We start from the raw sequence: 26,525 nt of genomic DNA on the forward strand, positions 1-26,525 counted from the left end.
TTGCACACAGCTGCTGTGTGACCTGGCTTTTATGAGCCAGTCGTCCAGATAAGGGAAGACATGAATGTGCTGTCTTCGTAAGTGGGCCGCAACTACTGCAAGACACTTGGTGAAGACTCTGGGTGCTGTAGTCACCACGAATGGGAGGACTTTGAATTGGTAGTGTTGTCCGTCTATCACAAACCTGAGATATTTTTTGTGAGCGGGGTGAATGGGAATATGAAATTAGGCGTCCTTTAAGTCCAGAGTGGAGAGAAATTCACCCTGTTGAAGCAGTGGGAGCACCTGTTGGAGAGTGACCATGTGGAAGTGATCCACCTGAATGTAGAGGTTTAGGTGTCTGAGGTCCAATATGGGCCTGAGAGAGCCGTCCTTTTTTGGAATTAGGAAATAGAGGGAGTAAACCCCTGTGCCTTGATGAGGCAAGGGGACTGGTTCTATTGCATATTTTTGTAATAGAGAGAGAACCTCTTGTTAAAGAAGTGTCAGATGTTCCGAGGACATTGGACGTTGTCTGGGAGGAATCTTTGAGGGAGTAGAGGTGAGTTCCAGGCAATAACCATACTGGATAATTTGTCTTACCCACTTGTCTGTTGTGATTGAATTCCAGACAGGTAGGAAGTGTGAGAGACCTCCCTCGACAGGAGTGGGATGATCGGGGGGAAGTGCAGGGAAGTCACTGTTTGGTGGTAGAGGAGTCGCGGTTATTGTTGCCGCAACCTCTTTCTTTACCATTGTTGCCTCTGTAGCCTCCGCAAAAGTATCCTTGGAAGACGTTTGAGTGGGGCTCTTATAGGAAGAAGAGGGATGTTCTGAGCCAATGGTTTACGAGCCAGCCCTGTAGAAGAAGCGGTGAAAAGAACCTCTAGGAGAAGGGAATTGTAAGGCCCCCATGGACTTAGCAGTGTCCGTAACTTTTTTCATCTTTTCGAAAGATGTATCAACTGAGGGCCTGAAAAGATGCTCTTGATCAAGGGGCTGATTAAGAATAGCCAATTTCACTTCTTGTTTGAATCCGGAGACCAGGAGCCAAGCGTGCCTGCGCAACAAAACGCTAGTGTTAATGGCACGAGATGCGGTATCAGCCACGTCGAGCGCACATTTAATTGAGGTGTTTGTGATCAATTTCCCCTCTTGTATAAGGTCGTTGGCTTTTTGTACTGGTCAGGAAGGTGTTGTATGAGCTTTTCAAGCTCATCATAGTGAGTCCTGTCGTACCTGGCCAATAAAGCTTGGGCATTGGCAAACCGCCAATGATTCGCAGCGTGTGACACAAGACATTTACCAGATGCGTCTATTAGTTTGGACTCCTTATCAGGAGGGGGTGTTGCCTGCACTTTGCGAGTTTGCCCTCTTGCTTGCATTAGACACCACAAGGGAATCTAAAGGGACTTGACCTTTAATGTAAATTGGGTCATTGGGAGCTGCCTTATACTTTTTATCTACCCTGGTGTTGGAAATCCTGACCCTGACAGGGTCTTTAAACACTTCTGGAGCATGTTTGAGCATGCCCTTTAGCATTGGCAGGGTGTGCATGGATTTTTGCGAGGGTGCAAAGGTTTCAAGTAAAGATTCTTCCTCTAAGGGATCAGAATGTAACTGGACCCCATGGAATTGGGCAGCCCTATTGATTAGTTGTGCAAACCCAATATTGTCATCAGGTGGTGATGGCCTAGATGGATAGAGGTATGGGTCAGGATCTGTGTTGTAGTCATCTCAAGGGTCTGGGATCATCATCATCATCACCATGTGGATCTATATTCCCACCCCCATCGGTATCCTCATCTTCTGGTGTGTGAGGTGAAAAGGTATGTTGTGGGAAATGTGTGGAGAAATTTAAAGATTTGGATCAGCTGGAGGAGGAGATTGAGGTGGAGATGTGTTAGTACTCATCTCCTTTTGCTTCAAAGGTATTTCAGGTTCCTCTGAAGTGTCCAGTTTTCTCTTTTTTTGGAGGCTTGGCGACGACTTTGCAGCCTCTGGATCAATAAAAAGAGTTTTTAGATATTGGGTCAGAATGTTCTTTGGACCGAGTCTCTGAGGGTTTTTGCTTGGGCTCCTTAGGTTTTATAGGAGATTGTGGCTCAGACTTTTTTCGGCTCCGAAGATTTTTTCGGTTCAGACTGTTTGTCTTGGTATGTTTCGACGTTGAGGGTTTCAGAGTCTGGGCTGTGTTCGGTGCCGACGAAGCAGGGCGTGGCACATCTTTGGTCCTGTGCTTCAGTGCCGAAGGTGACTTTTCGGCACCGGAATGGAGCTGGCTCGAGGCCAAACAAGAAGGCTTGACTTTAGGTTTCATAGCCGGGCCCGAGGGCTAGGCGTCTCAAACATGTTGCCGGTGTCGACCTGAGCCCGACGCCGCTACCGGAGCCTTAGGTTTGAGTTTTGGGAGAGGGGTTTCGGTACTCACGGACCACTGAGCCGGGGCGATTGTCTCTTCTTCGACGTCGGCCTCAGAATCGGAGATGTCTTGATCACCTTGTTACTCCGGCTGGACATTGGGATCTGCTCCGAAGATGTCCGGAATCGAGCTGCTTCCGTGAGACATTTTGTGACATCGAGCCCGACTGTCGCGGATGGTTTTCTTCGACCTGAACGATGCACAGGCCTTGCAGTTTTTGTCTTCATGCTCCAGGGAGAGGCAGAGATTACAAACCTTGTGCAAGTCCGTGTGTGGGAACTGAGCACCATAACTGGGGTATTTTTTAAAGGGAGTCCTTTCCACTGAATGCAGGCGTGGTCGGCGTGGATAGGCCCAACGGCTTGCGTCGAAGATAGAGGTCAAGAAGTTTGTTTTTAAAGATGCGCGTTGAAAGGGAAACACGATCGAGACAATACTGTCAAGTGAAGAGGAATTGCGCGTCGAAGGGGGGTTCGAAACAGATGTCAACCCGGAGCGCAGCAAATCACATCCGAACCCGATGGCGGGAAAAAACAATCTGGATATGGAGTTGATGTCCATGTGCACTATCGTCCTAAGGAGGAGTCACCTAACTTGTGACTACAAAGACTTCTTCCAAGACAAAAACAAAGTGCAAACATCCGAGTCCAACACCAGATGGCGATCTATGCATAAGTACACGATCTCCAGCTCATATGCCTCGAACACAATATTATTGAGTCTGTTTCAAATAAAGTATGAAGAGCTTGCGCCCTTCCCTGAGGCAGAGATAATGTATCTGTGTCTGATGAGTTGCCGAAGAGCTGCAGCCCAGGTAATCAGGGTAAGGCCTCGGTCAAGGTTAAAGTGGCACCAACTCGAAGTCAGAAAGCACTATTGGGTGCACTTTTGTATTCCAGCATCGATGAACCAAGGACTAGCATGGGTTGTGGCATCAAAATAGGATTTAGCACTGCTGCCGACAAAGTTGTCTTTGGTGGTAACATTTTCCTTTGTACACTGGTATTTTAAATGTAAATTTGTAAGCAGGTAGTCTCCTGAAAAGAAATGGGGTAGCTCTGAAGTCAAGTCTGGGGGCACGGACAAGAGGGAACTGGCATCAGTGCGCATGAGTGGTGCTTATCTGCGGCTCCATTCATCACTTCCAGAGCGGGATGTTGGTGCATGGCCACACAATGTCACCCACCGGTGCGCGGAGATACTGCTAAAGATTTTCGAGATCCAGTCTGACACCTGGGAATTATTCTATAGGTGGAGGTCTGAGGTTAGGAGCATCTATCAAAGGATGAGCTTACTTAGTTATACATTTTAAGTACGTGGTTTGCCTCTGAAGTACATTCTCCAATTTAACTGTTCTATGACGTGTAACTGATAGACCAATCTATCATCAATACATACCTGAGTCATTTTTGGCAATTCTTTTTCTATCTTTGTATCTTGCTCTTTGGCTATGTCTCGAAGCATTTGCTTCAGCTGCTTCTGGTAGTCAACGCCATCACCTTTAAAAAAACAGAAAGCAGGAATAATAATCAAATTATGATGAAGATACAGAAGAAGGGTGATTTAATTCAAACTTGAACATGTGCTCGGGACATTTCGAATTATGGTCAGTTATGAGTCAAGCTTAAACGTTTTAATTTACTTGAAAATAGATGTAGCCTAACTTTTAGATGAAGAATCTGAGGATCATTGGATTGTTCTGCAAGGTAAAATCAATAAGAAAAATCTGAAAATAAGTAGAAACAACTGTAAACTGTCCATAAGTATATTTCAATTTAATGTCAAAAATGATAAAAATACACAACAAAAACTATTTTTAGACACCAGCAAACATTTAGAAAGACAATCATCTGAAGCACTTATGACCACTTTTTTCATTGCACAATATATCCTGGGCATAGTCTGAATGATCAAGACATTTTATTTGGCTCCAGCAGAATGTTGAAAGTATCTTCTGGGTGAGTGAGAGAAGCAGACTGGATAACCCTGCACAGTCATTGCAGTAGTACCCACTTTCCATGTCTGCCAATTCGCACAGTGTCACCGTGTGTTACACAAGATCGGCTCCCTTCACAAGGTCACACAGTGAGAAGCAGATATCTCACGGTGTGATATAAAGGGAGCTGGAAACATTCTCTATCAGAGTGGGCTTCCAGCTCATGTGATAATGAGTCTCTGTGGAGTGCATGTCTAATATGGCTGTTTATCCTCTCCAGGACATTGGCAGCAGCCTCACAGTTTTTTAGGCAGTGCTCAACACAAAACTCACCTATCCTCACAAATATCTACTGTGCGAGAAATTGGCAGGTCTGCCGCTAAGCCACCAATAAAACGTATCTAAGATGCAACTAATGTTAGCCCATGTTGGTAGCTAGGTCAGTAGTCTCACACCTCCCTGGCACCTGGCATTCCTCCTCCTATTGGATGCTTCCAGTACAGACAGGAGTGATACACTACACATCTTCCCGCCACCTGATTTTAATCTTACAATGAAATTGATAGTTCCCAAAATCTGCTGACAATATCAAAATTGTGTTCTCATTAAGAAATCTTTGATTCAAATGTATACTGTCCTTTCTAACCTTGCTTCCTGAATGGGACTAGCAGATCTCTAAAATGTAATGAAGAGGAATGCTAACAGGGCAGAAGGTTTGCTACTGTCGAATCACACAAATACACATCAGAAATTAAAAATATTAGGTTGGTAAGTTTGAGGAAATTATAAAAACATGTTTTACTTAATATTCCATTTCACAAACTGTTTTTACAGTTTCTGAACACGGATTTCTTTGACTGAATTGTCATATTCTAAAGCAACACCATTTAAAAACTTCAGGAAATACATTTGGGTGTCAGACAAGCCACAGTTATAACAATTTGTAGTGTGATTAACTGTAATGTTGGCCATGAACTTTAAGTTTCCACCAATGTGTGAAATACTCGACTATTTTCTGAACCACAATGCTCCATTCTGAGCCTTTGAGCTGGCGCCAGATGACCTTGACATCACTTTAATGGGTGAGGCACTCAGTTTAGATCCACTCATTTCAATGAAAACTGTACTTCAAACTGAGTGCAAACTCTAGATTAACTTGAACTACATTAGGCCCATGTTAATCTTGATTTTTTGACAATATACTATCTCGTTTGCGTAATTTTTCCGCATTTCCCGAATGACTGAATTTAATTAGTGTATTGCATTTTACAGCTTTTCATCTAATTTGGTTATGAGCTTTTTTGTATTTCAATTTTATTACTATTTGCCTAGTTGTGGCACATATACTCTACTATGATGAAAGACTTGCTTTTGAGCCAAGCTAAGGATTCCTTACAGAAACCATGTCAAACTATATGGGTCACATTGTTTGGGCCTTGGTGGACATCAGTCACTGCTTCTATCTACAATGTGACCTTTCACCACCATACTTCAGCATTCAGATTCTCTGCACTGCTGTTCAGCAGTGGCAGCAGCATCGTTGTGTGTTCAACAACTACTCAACAGCATTAGCAATAAAATTATAGTGAATCATACCACAGTTTTGTGATTTTATTAAATTGGACCCTGGCCTGGCTGCCTTATCAGAGCTAGAAGCCCCAATCATAAAGGGACTTTAGGGAGCTACTGCTCCAATTCAAAGCAAGGAAGGCAGAGTTGCAAGAGCCCTCAGGGCCCATTGAGAAAGCAAGAAGAGCCAGAGAACATTCTGATAGTGAGGATGATTAGAATGATGAATCTGAAGTAGATGTTGCTAGCCATCCCACTTCACATGTATCTTGCAGAATCAGCCGTAAAGCCTCCAGAACCAGTGTATTCTCTAAGCGAGTTGGAAGCAGAGAAAATTTAGATGGGGTGACAAAACCAGCGACAGAATTTCAGCTGTGGTTAGCCAGACAAAGGCTGACTTTGGAGGAGAGGAAAGCAACTGTGGCTCAAGAAAAAACGATAGCCATGGCTCACACGAGAAGGGTGGAGCCAAGAACCGTCAGATCCTAGAACTGAAGAAGGAACCAAAATTGTGGAGATTGGATCATTGAGCTGGAAAAAGCCTAAACCCCAATTTCCATGGCCCAGGTAGAAGAGGAGAGTTGTGTGTGGTATATATGGGAAGATTACTGACGGATGCACAATACATTATGTTGACTTTAGGGCCAGCACATTGCAAACAGTGGTCACAAACAAAATGTTTTGCCAGAAGCTTTAAATGAATGCCTAAAATATTACTGGGAAAATTAAGGGACAGAACCAAACAGTCTCACCAAACATGTAAAAAGTAGACTGATGCCTCACTAAAAGCAGTGAATGGCTGGGTTAAAGGAATAACGTGGTATGATGTCATGTATAATTTGGTCATGAAGGAGAACATCTCAATTACATGCGTTGCAGATCTGCATCAGCACTGTATGACAGCTAAGCTCACTGATCCTAGAAAGTATTGGGGACAGATAATCAGTGGATCAGTATGCAGGCATTCGCAAAAACCACAAAGGTGATCCCAAGACAGGTGGATATGGTTCCAGCTCTTGAACTAGGGTGCAAGTGGATAAATGGACAAGCAAGATAAAGAAGTTTTCAAAAGATGCCCAAAACCTGAGAAGAGGAGGGGTGCCTTAAAACATTAGAAAGTAAAGACAGTGGCAACCAGGAAGAGCAGAATGCTGTCATGAATAGCAGATAATGGGATTGTGCTCAAGTATATAGAGCCAGGATCAAAAGTGGGGTGACAAAATGCAAACAACAGGCTCCTACAGATAGGCAGTGCTCAAATCTAGCTGTTGTAGGACTGGAACTTGAGAGACAGAGGTTTCTTTGACTTCTTGGATTGATAGAAAGTTGATCCAGAAGCTCTGGCTAGAGTGCTAGTCACTAGTGTCAGGTAACATCAGCAGGGTTCCGGCAACATGGTCTCAGTAATTACATTGAGACCAAGAGGTGCAGGCATGACCATTGTGCGGGATAATCTACAACTCAAAGCAGTATGTCAAAATGAAGTCCACTGGGTCATGGATGACCACAATGAGATGTGATTTCGACTCACTGCATTGGTAATACTGGAATTGGGGGTGGGAGGAGGTGAAGGACTTGGTATCATAGGACATGTGTAATGGATACAGGAGGATAGTGCCTGTCTTGACTTAATTTCTTTGAAGAACTCTTATGCCAACCATATTTCTGGGAATTGAGATCCCAGGCGTTTCACAGATGGAAATGTGTCAATCATATAAAGCTGACTGTACATGAATAGCTGTAACATTGCCAGTGCTTAATCTGTTCTGGGTGTTGAGCTCTTATTTTTGGGGACCATTACACATTTTTCATTATCTGGCCCAGAGTAAAAGCGAGGAAGACAGTAAAAGAAACAAAGAAAGAGGCAGAGAAAGGTAGAAAAACAGTGACAATAGGAAGAAGCAGGGATAAAAAAACATCCTGCAAGAAGTGAGATAAAGAGACAGGAAGTGTAGGGTGGCAGAAGAAAGAGATATGAGGTGGAACTGAGACTAGACAGACTCAGTATTTGGCAACCTTTGTATTCAGAAGTGCCTGGTAGAGATTTCTTAATAAGAATTTCAAGCCCCTATCTATTTATAGCTATATCTGCATAGCTACACATATTTTTACTGAAAAAACAAAAGTTAAATTGGCATTATAATTAGGTATTGTAATATGTTCTCAGCTTACGTTTAAACAAACAAACTTCACTAATAAGGGCAAACGTTAAACTGGTGGTATAGGGTGGTGAATTAAAATATATATTTTTTTTAAAACACAGAAATTCCCAAGTTATGGTTTATTGAACTAACTAGACCATGCACCCCTGCAATGCACTGCCTATGCGTCCACATATTACATCACCCGTGACATGTTAAATTACACAAATGATGATATCACTAATGACATCTCAAATGATATCATTGTTGACATCATTGACAACATCTCTAATAACTCCATAGTCATATAAAACATTGAGTTACTGTGGGGACATGTGTGGGTGCAAAGCATGACAACAGCGCAAGCCCTGGATCCTGAAAGTTATATGGTGCATCATTATCAAATCACTACAGTTTTCGGTGCAAGTAGTACTCCATGTTAAGCAAGGTAAAGTCGGAGCACACCTGAGGTGTGCTTTAAATTATGGTGCGCCTTAAAGCGAAAGCCTAATACAAAACATCTGTCAGTAAGGCCAAAGCTTCTGTTGACAATAGATTATCAATCAGGGGATATTTGAGCATGTGTCAGTGCTAAAAAGAGTTGTAATACAGTGCTATAGACCAATTCTGTGCAACAACGATGTTTATATAGTATTGATGTTTATTCCCTGAACTCCGTTTATGAAGCATTGCAGATTGTTGAATAAAGTAAAATGTTGGGGTGACCTACTTAGATGTAGTTTATCTCACACTGGTGTTATACACATGGCTCTAAGGTTGTACACCACTGTCCCCATCACAAGAGTGTATGTAGTGTTTTCACCAAACTATGAAGGGTTGTCCAAAGGGCCTTGCAGAAGATGTCTTTTCAGTGCCAAATGCATACCTGCCAACCTCATGACTTAAAATTGTGTGTCATATGAAGCAATCTTGTTAAAGTGAATGTAGTACCAGCTCTTTCATGGAGGGTGTTCATGGTTTAAAAAGGGGGTGACCCGATTAAAGTCTGTGGCAACATTTTCTTTTCTATGTAGGTTAATAGCAGCAAAAAGAGGGTAAAAACCACCAAATGTGGCTGTCTACAGAGATTCAAAACAGGCACACTATGTTTTCAACATGTAGTCCAAGGTTATGTCCATTATCTTTTGACTGGTGATAGGAAATTTGCCACTGATGTTTGTGTTGAATTAGTTAAAGTCCACAAGCCCTATAGATCGATCTCACAATGGCTGCACAATGTCATCAGTGATGTTATCAATGATGTTATTTGAGATGTTATCAATGATGTAATTAACAAGTTATGAGTAATGTAATCTATAAAGTTCTAAGCGGTGCATGGAGGGGGAACAAGTTAAAGCTAGCTCAGTAAACTACAACTTGTGAATTTCAGTGTTATTTTATTTTTAACTGTTAGGTTGTATGTAAATTCAACACCTAACTATAACATTACTTTCACCTTTGTTTTTTCCCTAACTATGACATCACTTTAATCTTTGTTTTTTTTCAGTGAATTTCTGGGGTGTTTTGATCATATGCAGCCATCGGCACGCTGCATATGACCGGCTAGACTCTGTGCCCAACCTCCCACTGTGCACGCACTTCATCAGTGAAGTTTGCACTCTATATTGGTAACGTGTGTTGGGGGGTTTGAGCTGCGCCTTCCGCTGGAGTACAGCAGTACTTCATGGGAGCATCACACTACGACCCATGATTGGAGTACATAGGTATATGCAGCCCAATTTTTTTTTTTACATTCTGCCCATTGGAAGGTCTTCATTGGCCCCTCCCACAAGTACCTGGTGGTCAGGGTGTTCCTACCCACGCCCTTTATGCTCTAGTTTCAAAAACGTTTCAGGCATGGGGACCCAGTCCCCAACTACTATAATGGTGGGCGCAACAATTTGCCCAGAGTTGCTGCTAGCCAGATCGCTCAGTCCCATGGGACAAATGGGAGGAAATCTTCCTTCTGCCGATCAGAAGGTCCTACTCTTTTATTCAGTACTGCAGTTCTCCTGCGGGGTCAACTGTCCATATATACCCAACTATTTAGTCCCTTCAAGCCCAACCCAACCACATCTTTAACCAGTCATTTCTCAAAGCCAACTGAACAGATTGATAACAAATCACAAAAGGTATGCTTCCTGAGTAAAGTTCTATCTTCCTGCCGAACCTGGTATAATTACATTCAGACATTTTTCTGCATCAGAGAGCAAATTTTCCGATGGGATTCATAATGGGGTAGCAATGCTCTTGGAGAACCCCCTCCTCCCTTCCCCCCCCCTGCCTGCTTCACGGATTGGTGCAAACTTTCCATTAATGAGCCGAGGTTGATTCAATTTTTTTCTCTAGTTTCATGAAGATGGCACCAAAGATATTACTAAAACAAAAAACACTCTTCCTGTGAAAACTCTGACTTACCTATAACTACACTGGAGTTACCTCCACTGTATAGTATATCTATATATAAATTGTAAAACTGTTGAAACTCCACAACAAAGAATACACTCACAAACAGGCTGAGACTACAGGCTCTAATTTAATTTCAGCAATGGTCTTTGTTAAGGTATTTCAACAGTTGGAATATATCGCGGGCTTCCCGACTAGTCAAATTTAGTGGCTGCAGTGCACACAATGTCAGTCCAGGTTTTACCATAAACTTGATGAGATTGAACTCTTGCTGAAGTGCACTTTGCGCACATAGAGGCTCTACAGCGAATATGATCCTCTAATACCTATCATTCGAGAACTATGTATAGTGCAGAAACTTCTGGTGCAATATTTATTTGATAACAGGTCAATTAATTTCGCAACTTCATTAAGAACTTAGGATGTTACGTTTGGCTTTCAACATAACATACCCTAAATATTGTAACTATAATTACAAAAACATTGGTGTTTTACTCTCAGGTAATAGATAGTATAACAGTATACTGCACGGAAAATAAGTCTCTTCTTGAGTACTGAAATTTCCCCTACTAGAGGGTTTCATAGTTTGAAGTCTCAAAGATGTATTATTTGCATAACTGATTTACTCTAAAAAACAATATAATTTGGGCCATGCCCAAACGTACCTCTAAACGTCAACTCAATCTATGGGATTACCTTGTTGCTAAATTAAAGTTGGGATTTAGTAAAATGAATGTTGTTGGTTGACAGTGATCTAAGGCCAAGAAGATAATGATTTATCCTCTGCCAAAGTCCTTCCTAGATAGACTGCATAAGTAGTAACTCTAGTAGGCACAAAGATGCAATTAAGACCTAGCATTTGACTTTGGTAGTGTACATGTATGCTGCTTATAGAGAAATGGTTCTACTGAAAATTGCAGGTCTGTAGTGTTGGATAATATATTTTGAATGTTTTCACGTCTATCTAAAAATGAACATGTCTGCGATGCTATGTTCTATGTGCAACAGGAAAACAATATCTGATGCTTTGATACACATTCGCTTGTGAAATCAATAATGTATATTTATCGTGTTAACAATATTGCTATTTTAGTAAAGTTGGATTAGGATTAATTGGGCTCATTCAAGTGTGATGGAAGGATGACCTATTAAGAGGAACCATTTATTGTGAAGTAATGATGTAACCGCATTTAATTAGTGTGATGGGGCTCTGCATACTGTGTTTAATGTAAAAACTGCCTATTTAGTGTCCCATGTTTTAGAAAGGATTTGTGAATCTCATGTTCTGAACTGAACACAGAGTATTTACTGATTCCTGCATTGAATATTATTATTTTGCTATCAAGTAGGTAAAAGTTGAACTTGGCTCTCTGGGAGTACATTTCCAGCCGGGTGGGACTTAATCATCTATTTATGCCAGTAAGGAATCTGGAATTTCCAACTATATGTTGTTAATGTTTTCCTCTTGACTGAACTCAAATCCAGAAAGTAACACAAAATTGTGACCTAGACACTGGAGGAGTTGTGCACAGTGCCTGTGTTTAAAGCACTGAAGTAAATGGCAGAGGGACAGTTGAACAACAGACTGAAAAAACACAATTTGCTGCCTAGGGAACAGTGCTGTGCGCCAAGGAGTAAAGAGACACATTTGTGGTCATGTGATTGCTGCAAAAATAGTTTGCATTTCTGCTTAGGACTCACGTTGGCGTTCTGGCACCAAAATGATCATATAACGCTTAGGTAGCACATGAAGTGGAATACACTGAGGAGGGGCACCGGCATTATGTTGAGGAGTCACCGTTGCACTGCTTACAGGGATATGTTTGGAAACCAAGACGGCACAAGATCGCTTACACACTCCTCCAGCTACTGATAGTATTAGCGAGACATAGGGTGGCTATACCGTGGATGGGCAAGCGTTCCCCTGATTTAAAAGCTTGCTGAGATATGTGCGCAAATGGACGTTGGCACAGGAAGTCCACATGAAAGACAGTCGAAGGGATCCCCGTTAGAAGAGGATCTGGCAACGTGGAGAGAGTTTTGTAGTGCTTTCTTAACAGCGGACTCAAATGCATGTGATCAGGATGAGTCGGGAATGAGTGAGGATACGAGAGAGGGAGAATCGGAAAAAGTGTGCTCAAGGACTCCTTGCTCCCTAAATTTTTCAAATGTAAAAAATCGGGAGGTTCTATTTTAATCATGAGACACAGATGTACTCTTCACCAATATGTGCTGATAACGCTATACACCAGTTACATACTTGTTAAAAAGATAAATAAAGGTAATTTTTCAAAAAGTCGAATACCGGCCTCAGACAAACACAACAATACAGATGGCTGTCCTGGTTTTTCTAATCGGGCAAAAAAACTTCTATGCAATGGGCTGATAGTTCCATCTGGCTTTCAGGTCATAGAGGACTACAAGGGAAAATTCATCTGTAGTGTGTTCCTCCCAGCTTAAACCAAGCTACCAAAGGTGAGCTAAGATTTCTTACAGAATTCAGGTTCACTATTGCTCACATTATTCAGGGAGTACAGTCACAGCTCACATCTGAGTGTGGCCTGTTTTTTAATTTATTTTTATTTTTAGAGTTTTATATAGCGCAAACTCGACCTGAAGGTATCAGCGCGCTGTACATGAGCACCAGTTTCGTTACAAAGGGGCACATCCATTTTTGGTAGGCATGGGGAGATAAAGTCATTTGCACAGAATCACAGGATGCGGAGGGTCCGAAACTCGAACCCAGTTCCCCAGATGTCAACCGCTCTAGCCGTTGGGCCACATCCCTTTCTTCCCTAAAAATCCAACATTTAGATCCCAGCAACCATGTGCACGAAGAAGCCCTTGTCACTGTTCAGCTGTTAGGACATGGGGTATTTGACTGGAGAATGGTGTATAAAGTGCCTTTCAAATGTAATTAAACATTAACATATACATTTTCCATGTTAGCAAAAGTTAAAGGACACAGACTACTATGCACATAGAGGTATAAAAGCAAAATAACACAAACCATTTGATTTTGTCATCATCAGTGGCCTTGTCGTTGATATAAGCGGATTCCTCAGTGGCGACTCGCTGTCTCCATCGGTCCCCATGAGAGCTGAAATAAAGATCAACCGTAAAGCATCTGACATACCTGCCAATCCCTTCCAGAAAGCCCTCTTAAATAATGCAAAGATAGCAATGGAAAAGGCGGCGACGCTACCTCAGTTTTTTGCATGTCTTCAAATTCAGCTTTGTACACATTAAAAAAGGATAAGAAAATGTGGCTAGGATTGAGCTTTCTATAGCAGTCAGTGAAAAGACTCCTGCCCACAAACCTGTTATGAAACAAAATGTGATTTTTCTCTGGGAAAAAGGCAGGTAGCAAAACACCAAAGCATATCGGCAAGATGGCACAGCCAGTTAATGCAGGCTGTCTACTTTTAATGTGATTTACATGTCGCAAATTGGAATCGGGATAGACCAGCTCAGCCTTCCCATAATGTAGGTTCAATAACTTGAGTACTGTTACATTAAGCAACATCATATTCAGTGCTTAGAAGTGGCTTGGGGGACTATATAAAAATAAACTACTATATTATACACTCGTTCTAACAAACCCAATGTGTTATAAACAGAAAATGCTTCATTAACCTATATTGTTTCATTTTCTTTGAAATCAGACAACTAAATCAAAATATTAGGGAATATTCTTGCTCACTAGTTCCTTCACAAATGTATAATCAATAAATATCAAAATAGTAATTTTATTAAATACAAAAATGTTTGCTTTGTGCTTTTTTGAATCTGAATACCGATGCATTGTTTTACAGTTCACTCTACGTATATTTCATACTTCCTTCTATTTATTGCATTAGTAAGACACACCACACTTCGAATGAAATAACAGTACTGAAACTTCAAGAACAATTGTCTTAATGTCCAACTACAGTGACAGTGAGTGTATAAACATTACTGCGCTTTAAAGACGCGGGCGTAGGGTTGTGCCTTCTTTCAAAGCTGGCCATCCCGGCACTACCAATAGGTATTTCGAAAAGTGTGGTACAAACGGGCATCCGCTGTATCTTCAGGTGCAGCGAGGTATTTCAAGCAACCGCATGTTTCACAACTACTGCTCTACTTTTTAAAGACAACAGCCTCTAGGCGCTGGTTTCTTGACAGCGCCCTGGGCCGTTGTAGGCCTGAAATCAAAGAACCGAAAATAAGGGAATGGAAAGTCAGTAGAAGGAAATAGCACTAACTGTCTCTTAACCCGTTTGCTGCAGCCAACGGCCATCTCGGTGCAATGCACATCCGTTGGCCGACGGGGCCCCGCCCGTGCAAGACATCACCCGCACAGTGGCGGAATTTATGCCGCGGTTAACAGGTTAAATACCTGTTACCAAAGGTGTGTCAACAAAAACCTATGCAAATCGTCAGGTGACTTAAGTGTGGCAGGGCCCCATTTTAAGTAAAAAGTCCTAAGGCAACTCAAATGACACTCAAAAAGACATCAATATGGAATGAACTTGAAAGAACCAATTGTTTAAAAAGTACAAAATTCATGTTATTATTTTGAACAAATACAAGAGAATAATAATTAAATAAATAACTCCACATGCTCACTTCAATCATGTTCACATACACTCAAACATCCACAAATCTAAAACCACAGTAACAAAGAAACACAAAGTTGTTCAATATACGTAATAAGTTCTGCGGTAGCTAGTCAATCTCCTTCTTACAGATAGAAATGATATAGAAGATAATTTCAGCACTCTAACAATGAATAAGACATGATTGAAAGCCTGGGTTAAGGCAACAAGAAAAGCGTGGCACAGAACCAAATGGTATCTACGTGCGTTTCGGCACCCAAAGTGCCTTTATCAGGAGAAGCCACAACCTTATAGTCTTGATATCCTGAATAATGCAGGAATATACGAGATACAATGCAGGGATTGTTGCTTTCCAAAAACGGTTGTAAATTAGAAGAGGGTTTCTAAGTGAATGGCCAGAAGTGCAGCATAAAAAAAGTCGCCAGCTGCTAATTCCAGAAAAAGTCCTGCCCAATAAGATGACATAGGGACTGGCTTGTGTCATTGTCCTTTGTGAATGCTGGCATCTGATTCGTTAATAGGCTTGTTATTCCCTCCTTAGTACCGGCTTGTCTTCATTTGTAACCTCCCATGAGGATTGGCCCTTTTACTTCGGTTGTTACATGGTACGTCTTATTTAGTGTGCAAGCACTATTTTCTTTAATGAGTTTCTCCTACTGCAGGCACAACATGCTTTCCTGCAACATTCCGCGCGCCATGCATGTTTTCACTTTCCAAGCAGCCTGGGACAATGGAGGCTGCTTCTTTGAAGTGAAATAGGACTCGCATATACAAGAGTTTGAGCTATTGGCATTGTAAATGACAATGCTTCTTACTTATGTGTTAATTATCAAAACTGATAAATAAAAGGCATTGTCATTTACAATGCCAATAGCTTAAACTCTTGCAAATGCGAGACCTATTGCAATGCAGATGCTTGTTAACGAAGTCGCAAAGGACCTTGCTCGTACATGAAGATGCAGATTCAAAGCTCTTAGGTAGGGCGCCAATGACACTGGTGGTTGGTGTCCAATCTTACAGTGGTTTCAATACCGCTTTGACTTTTAGGTGTTCCCTTTGATAGTGCCAATAAGTCGCTGAACTGCTAGTATGGTCCAAAGTCTCGCCTGCCACTATATCTAAGTGGAAGGCCACACCTTCTTCCACCAGTTATTATAGCTTTCAGTTCATAAAAAGTTTATTGATCAAATAAAGGGTGTCATTACAATGGGGAAAAGCAGTATAAAAGGAAAATAATAACAAGCAAGTAAAGCAGTGCAATAAAACAAATAGTTACAGAAAACTCCAAATGAACAAATGAGTCACAAAAATCCGAATACAGCAAATAACAGGAAAAATATAGTACAGCAGTTAATGAAGAAAAGGGAACGTATAGGTCAATCAAGGAGGCTTAGCGACTTCCTGCTGAATAGGGCACAGTTGAAAAGAACGTTTAGCACATACATCAAGGTATAAAGTGATAGGAAGCCAAAGGTCCGAACGTTTTGTTGCCAAATGAATAGGAAATACAAAAGCAGTATCCAGTCTATGATTGTTGCATACATTATACAACCATGCCCTAAAAGAAATGTTTGAAAAATTCTTCCAATTAGCTATGATCTGTTGGAAAGCAACAGCTATTAGTAAATCAATAATCTTAATATTAAGCTCAACATCATCCCAACATGGAGAAATACTTCCCAAAAAGATGTGGGTAAAAGAAAAGGGAATGGGAGTACGAAAAATCGTGTTGATTTGGGACCAAATTTGTATCCAAAAAGCATGAACAATTTTACAAGAAAATAACATGCGAAATAAAGTAGCTTGTGGGGAAGAGCAAGACCAACAAACGTCTGAAACTACGGAAAACTGCTTGCTCAAAGTATGTGGGGTAAAAAGCAATCTATTGTATATGAAGAAAAGAGTTTGGGTTGTGTTCGCTGCCCTAGACGATTTACGAAGTTTGGTCCAAATTTTATCCCACAAAGAATTGGGCCAGGAAGTACCAAAGTCAGATTCCCACTGTTCTTCCACCTTGGACTGACGGATTCTACAGTGTGAAGATGTTTGTAAATGGTAGATGCTTTGGAAATTGTGTGTAAAAAAGAGTGGAGTTGTGAGACAGGGGTGAGAGGGGGATGATGGGCCGGGAGTTGTGCAAAGTGAGTGTGGTGCACCATTACTGCCTTGTGAAGCAAGGAATATTTGCAAGCAAAAGAAGCAGGCAAGTTGAAAGCACGACAGAGTCGGGAAGGATAGGAAAGTGGAGTTAGAGAAGAGCTGAGAAATCCAAATTAAACCCTTCTGCCTTCAAGATTTCCAATAAAAGGGCTTATTATTGATTAATAGATATTTATTATGCCAAATGGTGGAGCTGAGAAACTCGGTGAGTGTAGCAGGAGGGTCAGGAGTGGAGGATAAGAGCAACCTAGTAGTGAATTTAATTAAATGGGTAGATAATGTGAGCGGTTTGCGTGAGAAAGGCAAATATTCAGCAAAGGAGAAAGGAGAGAGGGAGAGACGCTCAAGCAACACCCATAAAGGAGAGACGTCATCCCGGTCACGTAACCAGAAAGAATTTTGCCGCAGAAGGAAAGCCTTGTGATATGTGGGGAAGTCTGGGAAATTAACACCCCCTTCCGACTTAGGACGGATTAATCTAAGAATGGACATTCTGGGCTTTTTATCACTCCAAAGGAAGGTAGAAAGGATTGAGTTGATCTTCCTAAAAATCTTTGCTGGGATGAGAACTGGGATGTTGGAGATGGTATAAAGAACTATGGGGGACAACATCATCTTAATAGTGTCAAGGCGACCCCACCAGGACAAATAAAGGGGATGCCATTTTGTGGTTAAATCGGTACATTTTTGGATACATTTATTAAGGCAGAGGGCGACTGTGTCTGCGACTGGAGGAGTAAAATGCAAATCTAAGCATTTAATATGAGAGGGGCTCCAAGTAAAATTAGAGGCGGCAAAATCAGGTTTGAAGGTAAATTTTGTTAAGGGTAAAATTTCGCATTTGTCATTATTCAATTTATAGCCAGAAATCAGAGAATAATTATGGACTTCCTGGAGAAAACGGGCACGGAAACAGGAGGGTTAGACATGAAAAGTAAAATGTCATCTGCATAAGCAGCGAGTTTGATATGACAATGAGGAGTCTGAAAACCAGAGATGTCCGGATTTTGACGGAGTTTAGAGAGGAAGGGTTCTAAAGCTAAATTGAAGAGTAACGGGGAGAGGGGACAACCTTGGCGGACTCCTCTGGCTAAACTAAAAAAGGAAGAAATTAAACCATTAGCGCAAACTGCAGCCCGAGGGTTAGAATAAAGGAAGGAAATTAGTGAAATAAATTTGGGGCCAAAACCAAACCATTTAAGTGTGTAAAAAAGATATGGCCATTCGACCCTATCAAATGCTTTTTCAGCATCTAATGCAATTGCTGCCAAGGAGTGTTGGATGCGTGGAGATTTAGATAAAAATTAAATAAAAGTCTAGTATTATCAGATATAAAACGTCCTTTAACAAAGCCAGATTTTTCCGGGCCTAGTAAATCTGGTAAAAAAGGGTCTAACCTCGCAGCAAGTGCTTTGGCGAATAATTTGTGATCTATATTAACCAACGATATGGGTCTGTAATTTTTGCGATGTTTAGTATCCTTCCCCTCTTTCGGAATAAGACAGATGTAAGCGTCCGAAAAAGTGCCAGAGGAGCTACCCAAGGTGACAAATGAGTCTATAAGGGAGTGTAACTTAGGTAAAAGAAAATTGGAAAATTGAAGGTAAAACTCAACAGTGAAACCATCTGGTCCGGGAGCCTTATCTTTTTTGAGATGTTGTAGGGCAGTAAGTAGTTCATGCTGAGAAATATCAGATTCCAAAGAGGTTAGGTCGAGGGGGAAAGTGTGAGGTGTGCGAATGTCAGAGAAAAAAGTGGATAGGGAAGAAGCAGTGGGATGAGTATCAGAAGAATAAAGATTAGCATAAAAACGAGAAAATTCAGATAAAATGTCATCATCTTTATGTTTGAGAACAGAGTCATTGTCAAAAATAGCTTCAATGTTTAACTTATTATGCTTAACCTTCAAGTAATTAGCTAAAAATTTCCCTGCCTTATTTTTGCCCCCATAAAATTTCGCACTGGACTTCAACAGATATAAAGAAGCATCTTCTGTGGACTGCTTATTAAATTTCATGCCAGTTATTATAGCTAATTTTGCCTTGCCCATACATTGCCCGATAATGGAAAAGTGTAATTCCAGAGCAATCTGGGAATCGTAATTCTGAGCGTTAATGCACTCCTTATAATAATAACGATAACAATCGCCTTAATTGCCCCGCAATCTCAGAAGGGTGTTAGATTTTGGCATCTTCACCAGATATTGAGCAGGTGACCTCTCTGGTCACAACCTCATCAGCAACTGAGAGTGGTATTAGAAAACATGTGGTGTTCTGGGGGATTTCTATTGCACACTTTCACCAATGAGATCTTTAGGCACTCTCAACACAAGGAGAATTATTTCAGCAATACATGCAAGTTAGAATAATAAATTAAAGGCTTATCTGAATAGCTAAGTATTCAATAGGCAGCTAAATAGCGCCAGAGAGTTTTCTATACGCAAATGGACTTGTATATCATTCCAGAGTTTTGGGGCACATACAGAAAAACGTCAAGCACCTGTTTTGGAACTATGGATTTTGGGTACACACCAGATTAGTGCCAGAAAGTGGTACTTGCCTCACAAGAAGGTCATCATAAAATGTATTTTACAAGAAGGTCAGCTGGTTTCCTGCTCTTATTCCATTGACTATACAGAGAGATCCGAAGAGAAATCATTATTTGATTAGTAGCCAGTGAAGTGTTTTGAAAATAGACTTAATGTGAAAAAAATAAGTGGCTCCCATCACCCGTCTGGCAGTAGAATTAAGATTCACCTAAAGCTGATGTTTTAGCTGTTGCAGTGGATCCATACATAAGGAATTAGCACAATCCTGCCTTAAACTGCCAAATACTTTCCATCTTATGAAAGAAAACGCAATGTATTCCTCAGCACATTATGATAAGTAAAAGAGGAAACACCTAAGAAATGTATGCAGCCAGTGAAAGCTGGCCATCTAGTTTGACTCTCAGTCTCATTGCACTTTTGATGAAGGTGTAATCAACTAAAAGTTTTCTAGGGCAATTAAGAGTCCAACCCAAATCAGATAAGCCAATGACCCATAGGACTTCTATTAATTATGTCCGTGTTGAGTAGGAGTTTGTTACTTCCCTTACACTGTCAAACTGAACTTATACTTGTTGGAAATGGCCAGTGGGGTTACTGTCCAGAGAAATGTAAATCTCATTGCATCAGCATATATATATGCATTCACCTTTCATTAAGAAGGAGCTTTACCATTGGGTAATACACATATATTGAATAGGTAAAACAAATTACAAACTTATTTTCGCACAGAAAAGTACTCAAGCTGGTATGACTATGTGGTAATAGCACTGAAATGTTAAATAATCGCGCACATGTTCAGATTAGAACAACAAAAAATGACTTACATGCATAGTTCATTTATTCTTAAACGTTATGTCTAGGTTTTAATGTATTTAAATATTTTAATAGTATTTTTCTTTTGGTACGGTAACTGGATCACTGATTTAGACTTCCAGCCCCTACCGTGACGAGGTGTTATTACTCGTATATGAAATTGTTCCACTCGTATTATACAATTGTATGTGTATATTTATGATGTATCTTTTATGGTTTTATTTTGAACCGAAATAAAGAATTTGAATTGAATTGACTAGGTGGTGTGACACGTAGGATCGATGTGGGGTTCCACATGAAAGCACTCTTTTTACACACAAGTTCACCTAACCGTGGCGCCTGTAAATGACTTGATAGGAATAAGTCATACTGTGATGCAATCTGCTTGACATATGATACCAATTATACACCAATCTGTAATCGACCTCTTTGTTCCCAACACAAATACAGCTCTTAAGAATATCCTTCCATAAGATTTCCTATTCTTCATTTAAGATTTCCCTTTTTAAAATACTCTCCCATTTAGTCCTGTACGTTCCAGGGGAAGAGGATTTAGTATCTAAAATGTGTTTAACTAACTTTGAGATAATTGCCCTAGTTAAGGTTAATGTTGAAATGAGTGCTTCAAGTATGGTTTTATCTCTAATTGCTGCTTTCTTTTTATTGCTGGAAGCATTACTCAGTGATGTATCTGCACATAACGCATGCAATTTGATTCACTTAGGTGGGCATGTAATTTGCACTGTGTGAATGTTTTAATGTTGCTTAAAAAACACATAAAGGATAAATCCACACCTCTTTAGCTCCATGTATCAAATGGATCAGGGTGAAATCTGGACTGGAGTGGATCATCGTATATGGAGATGGAAAAAGCCTAAGCCCATGTGCATTAGTAACATTATCTCAAACTTTGACATTGGTCTGTACCTGGTGCTTAAATATGTGCAAGGAGGTCAGAGGCCACTTAACCAAATAACATTCAATAGCAAGCCAGGTATGTCTGGAAGAAAAGAGAGCCCTATGAAGTATGTATCTCGTTACTACATCTGTTACACCTAGTCAAGAAACAAGAGGGACTATCTACTCAGATCTCTGTGGATTTCTCCTATTTAGCTCTGGACAGGTCTGATATACTTGTCAACATTTTTATCTCAGGTACCCAATGTGCTATGGGCCTTCTGAAAACTGTAAAGTTCCTTTTGGCGCGACACCTCACCAGGCACTGTTACATCCAATACTTCAGTTTTCCCCATGTTAATTGTTTATCCTGCAGGTTTTAAATATTGGGAGCTCATATATCAGTACAAGGGGGAGATCTCTGGGCTACTTAGTGTTAAGAGGATGTCATCAATGAAGAGGATTAACTTAGGTGCACCTGGCAGAAACATCAAGCCTGGACTATCAACATTTTCTGCTGTAGTATTCAAGATGTTCAATACTCAACGCAAATAGATGCACAGAAAGGGAAAAATCCTCTCTAGTCCTTATCTGCAACTTGCTAAACCTAACATCTGACCATTTAACACTATTCTCGCAGTGCAATTATAATACCTATTCATCACGCTTTTAAGAAAGTTAGGATCCACAGATAAATCTCTCAGAAACTGTCTGAGAAAAACCCAGTCCACCTAATCAAAGAACTTTTCAATATCCAAATGTACCAATCCTGCAGAAATGTTCTTCCTTTGTGACCCTTCAATCATATGCCTAACATTGTTGTGTGCCAGCCTGTCTCCAACAACCCCCAATTGAACGGGTTGGATTAGATCTGGAATTGGGTGCTCAAGCCTAAAAGCCGGGATTTTCATAGAGATCTTTGCATCTATGTTGTAGACAATGAATGGTCGGTGTGAAGAGCAAAGTATTGGATCTTTACCAGTTTTAAGAATAGCTACGATATCAGACTCGCTCATTGAGGGCGTCGCCCTCTCCACTGTTGTACAGTGGTTATACAGAGCTGTTACTTTAGGAATTAAAAGTTGGGCATATGTTTTATAGAAGTTATAAGTTTAGTCGTCTGGGCCCTGGGCTTACAGGTTTTAAGATTACAGATGGCAAATCATATCTCCTTGTCTGTTATAGGTGTTTCCATGGCTGTGACCTGTTCTCAAATAATTTTTTAGATAAGTGTACCTGTAAAATATAGTATTCTTGAACATCCAGAGGGTGCGTATCTGCAGAGAATAAGGCTTCCCAAAATGTCCTAAATTCTTCTATTTTAACGTCTTCCTCGGATGAGAGCCTGAGTTAAACATATCACCTGAACGTAGAATCTTTCCACTTTTTCTCTCATTTCCCTAGCTAAATGAGCCGCCACCTTATTATTCATCTTGTAAGACTGCCTTTTAGGATGAAGTATTTCAAGTTCTGCCTTACTAGTAAAAATGGTGGTAGGTTGGCCTTAGAGTGTTATCATTTTCCGTAGTAGTTTAAGAAAGGGAGAGGTTTAATTTCTGATTCAAGTGTTTGGATTTAAACAGTTTTTAGTCAAAAGCGCACTGCTATTATGACTATAAATGTTCCTTTAAGATCCACCATGAAAGCATTCCAATTCACTAGGAGTGACACCTCTATTCTCTTGTTAAGATTGAAACATTTTTTTCTTTAGACTTCTAATTCTTTCTGTAACACGAACTCTGTCACGAGTGAGGGATGTAAGAGTCATCTACCTTATCTGCTCAGTTTCAGCACCACTTCCATCGCCACTGAAACCGGGGCATGGTGAGAAACTTAGATTGATATAATCCTTGTTAGAGGAACCAACACATTGCTCAGACGAACACACACAGTTCAGGAGTAGGATTGGTGCACATATGATAAAAGCATAATCCCTCTCCTGTTTATTATGTTCTTACCACATTCCCTCAGACCAGCAGTGGCTAGACTACTCTTAGGTATTTTATAAAATGTGCTAGCTGAGCACCTCCCGATCCTTGATCTGTCCAGTCATCTGTGCTATACCAATCTGATGTCTCCTGTGAGGATAATATCTGCCTCTGCAAACCTCGCCATTTGCAGCACAAGAACTAATAGGAAAGCAACCTGATTGAAAGTGGGGGCATAAACACCAATGCAACATGAGAGCTCTTCAGTTTACCTTTTACCCACAGGAATCTACCTTCTCTATCCAATAGTAAGGTGAAAGTTCCTGTGAATGAAAATCGTCACTCTTCTGTCAGGAATTAGCAGAGATGTATAACGCCTCTAAAAGTTTGATTTTCAATAGATCCCTTCAATTCAGGCCAGTCTTTTTGGGTTGGGAAGCAGGCACTTCCATATAGCCTGCATTTAAGAAGGCAACTTGAGGCTCCGTACACTTAAAGAAATTATTTTAACAGTTTGTGGAGAGCTACAAAATCCTATTGTCGGAACATGTCTCCTGCATGGTGAACAAGCTTATACCCCTTTCCTGAGTGCCCGACTGTATGTGAAACTAGTATACTGATTTTTTACTTGGCCCTAACATCATGGTATTCAAGCGTGTGCACAGAGGCCTATGCCTGTCCATAACAATCCAAGGTCCAACACCTGTTCATTGACCTGGAGGGTCCCACCAACAATGCGTTCAGATAGTGGGCTACTATACCTGTCCTAGGTGTATCTCCTAAAGTGGTGGTGGCTGCATACTGTGTTTTGTGATTTATAGTGCGACCAGACCTTTTTCTGTATGTTATGGAGAGTGTGGTCTACTGACCCCTTTCATGTAAAGTTCTGCTATTGTGTGAAATCCAGAACCTTGCGCTGACATCCATTGTGCATGTCAAGTTTGTGTGTGTGTGCACAGTGAGCATGTAACACATACATGGTTGCAGGAATCTATGTGCATGTGAGTCTGAGTAATGAGACCAGTGGAATCCATCTTGGATGACTGGTTTGGCATACCACAAGATGGAGGATGAGGACAGCTTCCCCATGTAGTGGACGTTTATTGCCTGCATTCTTGTGGCTCTACGCTGGAGATCCAGACACTGAAGTGAAGAGGTTGGAGATGGAGCCCACTTTAGAAATTCCATGAAGACTTTATTAGCAAGGGGCAGCAGATTAGGTGTTCCTGAGCACTGCTATTTGGTTGATGGAAGGGCTGAGGGATGGGACTACAATTTCTTTTGCTCATGATGAGGAAGTTCCCAGGTCAAACCTGCCCTTTTGTGTGTCCCTGATTACTGATTTAAGACAGCTCACACTTCATTGTACCCATTTTTGGTACTCCTTACTTGTTGCCAGACCTATTACTGCCTAAGGGAGAAAAGCATTACTGTACACTACAGATGTGTCAGGGGAGCAGCATGGAAATAACATTTGAAAAGAATCCAGTTGTAAAGCATCAGACAGTGGATCTTCATCCCTTGACTAGAACATTTGTATAAAGGTTTGCTCCAAACCACCCAACTTTATTATGGTTCCAAATTCTTCATGACCAAGGAAGAGAGTGCTCTCTAGGGTATTTAAAAGACAGCTCTGTGACCAGGGCTGGTGTCTGCCTTACAGCCAATCTGCTTGAGGTGAAGAGACATCACCTGAAGTCTGTAATTTCTGCTGTAGAAGCCTAGTTCCTAGAAGCCTAGCTGCCAGCTGAAAGAGGGAAGGTGTCTACCTGGTCTTGAAGGACGACAGAGTATCAAGAAAGGGAAGCTCAGTCTTGCCGGCATGAGGAACACCCAAGGAAAGTGGACTAACTGAGAAAGCGAAGCCTGTGCTGTGAGTGCATCGCCTGGTCTCGCCACGTGGTTCCTGCTGAGAATTGCACCTGAAAGACTGCAAAAATGAAACAACCATCCTGGTGGCTGCAGAGGGCAGAGATCTGCGGCTTCTCGCACTGCCACCAACAGATGAAATTGTGTTGAAGCTAAGGTAAAGCCATTTGGCCTGGGATCGGCAACTGCCAAAGTCTCAGACTCGCTGACAAGCGACTGTTGGGGGCCACATCTCCAAAGATGCTTTGACCCCTACAACATAACCCACCATGCTTCATTCAACTTGCAAATCCTTTTCTGAAGGGAGGCCATTGCACACACAAAGACACAGGCTGCGCCAGAACTTCCCACATGACCGGTGCAGAACCAACTAGTAGGTAATGTGGGCCTCTAACTGCAGTTAAAACAGAGAGGATGAAATGTGCGCCAAAAGACTTTAGCATGAGGACTTGAGACTTTTCGGCCCACTTCAAATATGGGGGTAAGAAAAAGCAAACTGATTGTACATCTAAACCTGCAGGTCAGCATAAAGTAATCTGTACATGCACCTCTGCCACAGAATACTAGGGACTATAATTGATGGGGGTTCCCAAAAGGGAAAGAGTACAGGAAAGGGGATGGGTGTGTAGCATCCACAGTAAATCATAACCAGAGGGCAACCCAGTATTTGCTAAATCAAATTTGTGTATTACTTAGTTCTGCTGTGTGAAATTAAAAGTACTTTTCTTATACACAAAGACAAACACTGGGCTTGGGGTTACGTTATTTTGTCTTTTGGTTGGCTGTTGAGTTCTGAGCCCCTTTCCCTCTAAAATAAACTTCCAGAGCAGCCAGTAACTGCTCACCCTAAGAGTCAAGTGCTCAATGGGTTGTACTAAGCCCAGTATGTAGAGCTACAGAAGGACAGGATCCAGGTAACAATGTTTTTACCATGCTTGGTAAGTATAGTTTAGGTAAATATGTCTAAATATATATTCACTGAAAAAACCCATAGATTATAGGGACTTTATAGTTAGGCTCAGATTTCACTCGTACAAAACCAGTGAAATTCAGCAGTTATAGTTAGCTGGGCTAACTATAACTTACGGATCTGCAATGCACTGCTTATGACTTCACATATTACATCACTCATGACATGGTCAGTGCCATCACTCATGACATCACTACTGACATCATCCACAGAACCACTCACACAACCACTCATTCACCCACTCACTGATCCATAGAGCCACTCACACACCTACTCACTCACTGATATA

At 41.1% G+C, this 26,525-nt stretch overlaps 1 protein-coding gene across 2 annotated transcripts in view; it reads right to left on the minus strand.

Annotated features, from left to right (window-relative positions):
• TBC1D8 (TBC1 domain family member 8) overlaps positions 1 to 26,525 on the minus strand; it is a 559,729-nt gene that overhangs the window by 17,710 nt on the left and 515,494 nt on the right. For both annotated transcript variants that reach the window (XM_078658030.1, XM_078658029.1), the window contains exons 18-19: positions 13,464 to 13,553; positions 3,800 to 3,900 (exon numbers count right to left, since the gene is read on the minus strand). In XM_078658030.1, the coding sequence (XP_078514156.1) occupies positions 3,800 to 3,900; positions 13,464 to 13,553 (191 nt within the window). The remainder of the gene's footprint in view (positions 1 to 3,799; positions 3,901 to 13,463; positions 13,554 to 26,525) is intronic.

Source organism: Lissotriton helveticus, chromosome 8, assembly GCF_964261635.1.
Source record: "Lissotriton helveticus chromosome 8, aLisHel1.1, whole genome shotgun sequence".
In the NCBI taxonomy this organism is placed as follows: Eukaryota; Metazoa; Chordata; class Amphibia; order Caudata; family Salamandridae; genus Lissotriton; species Lissotriton helveticus.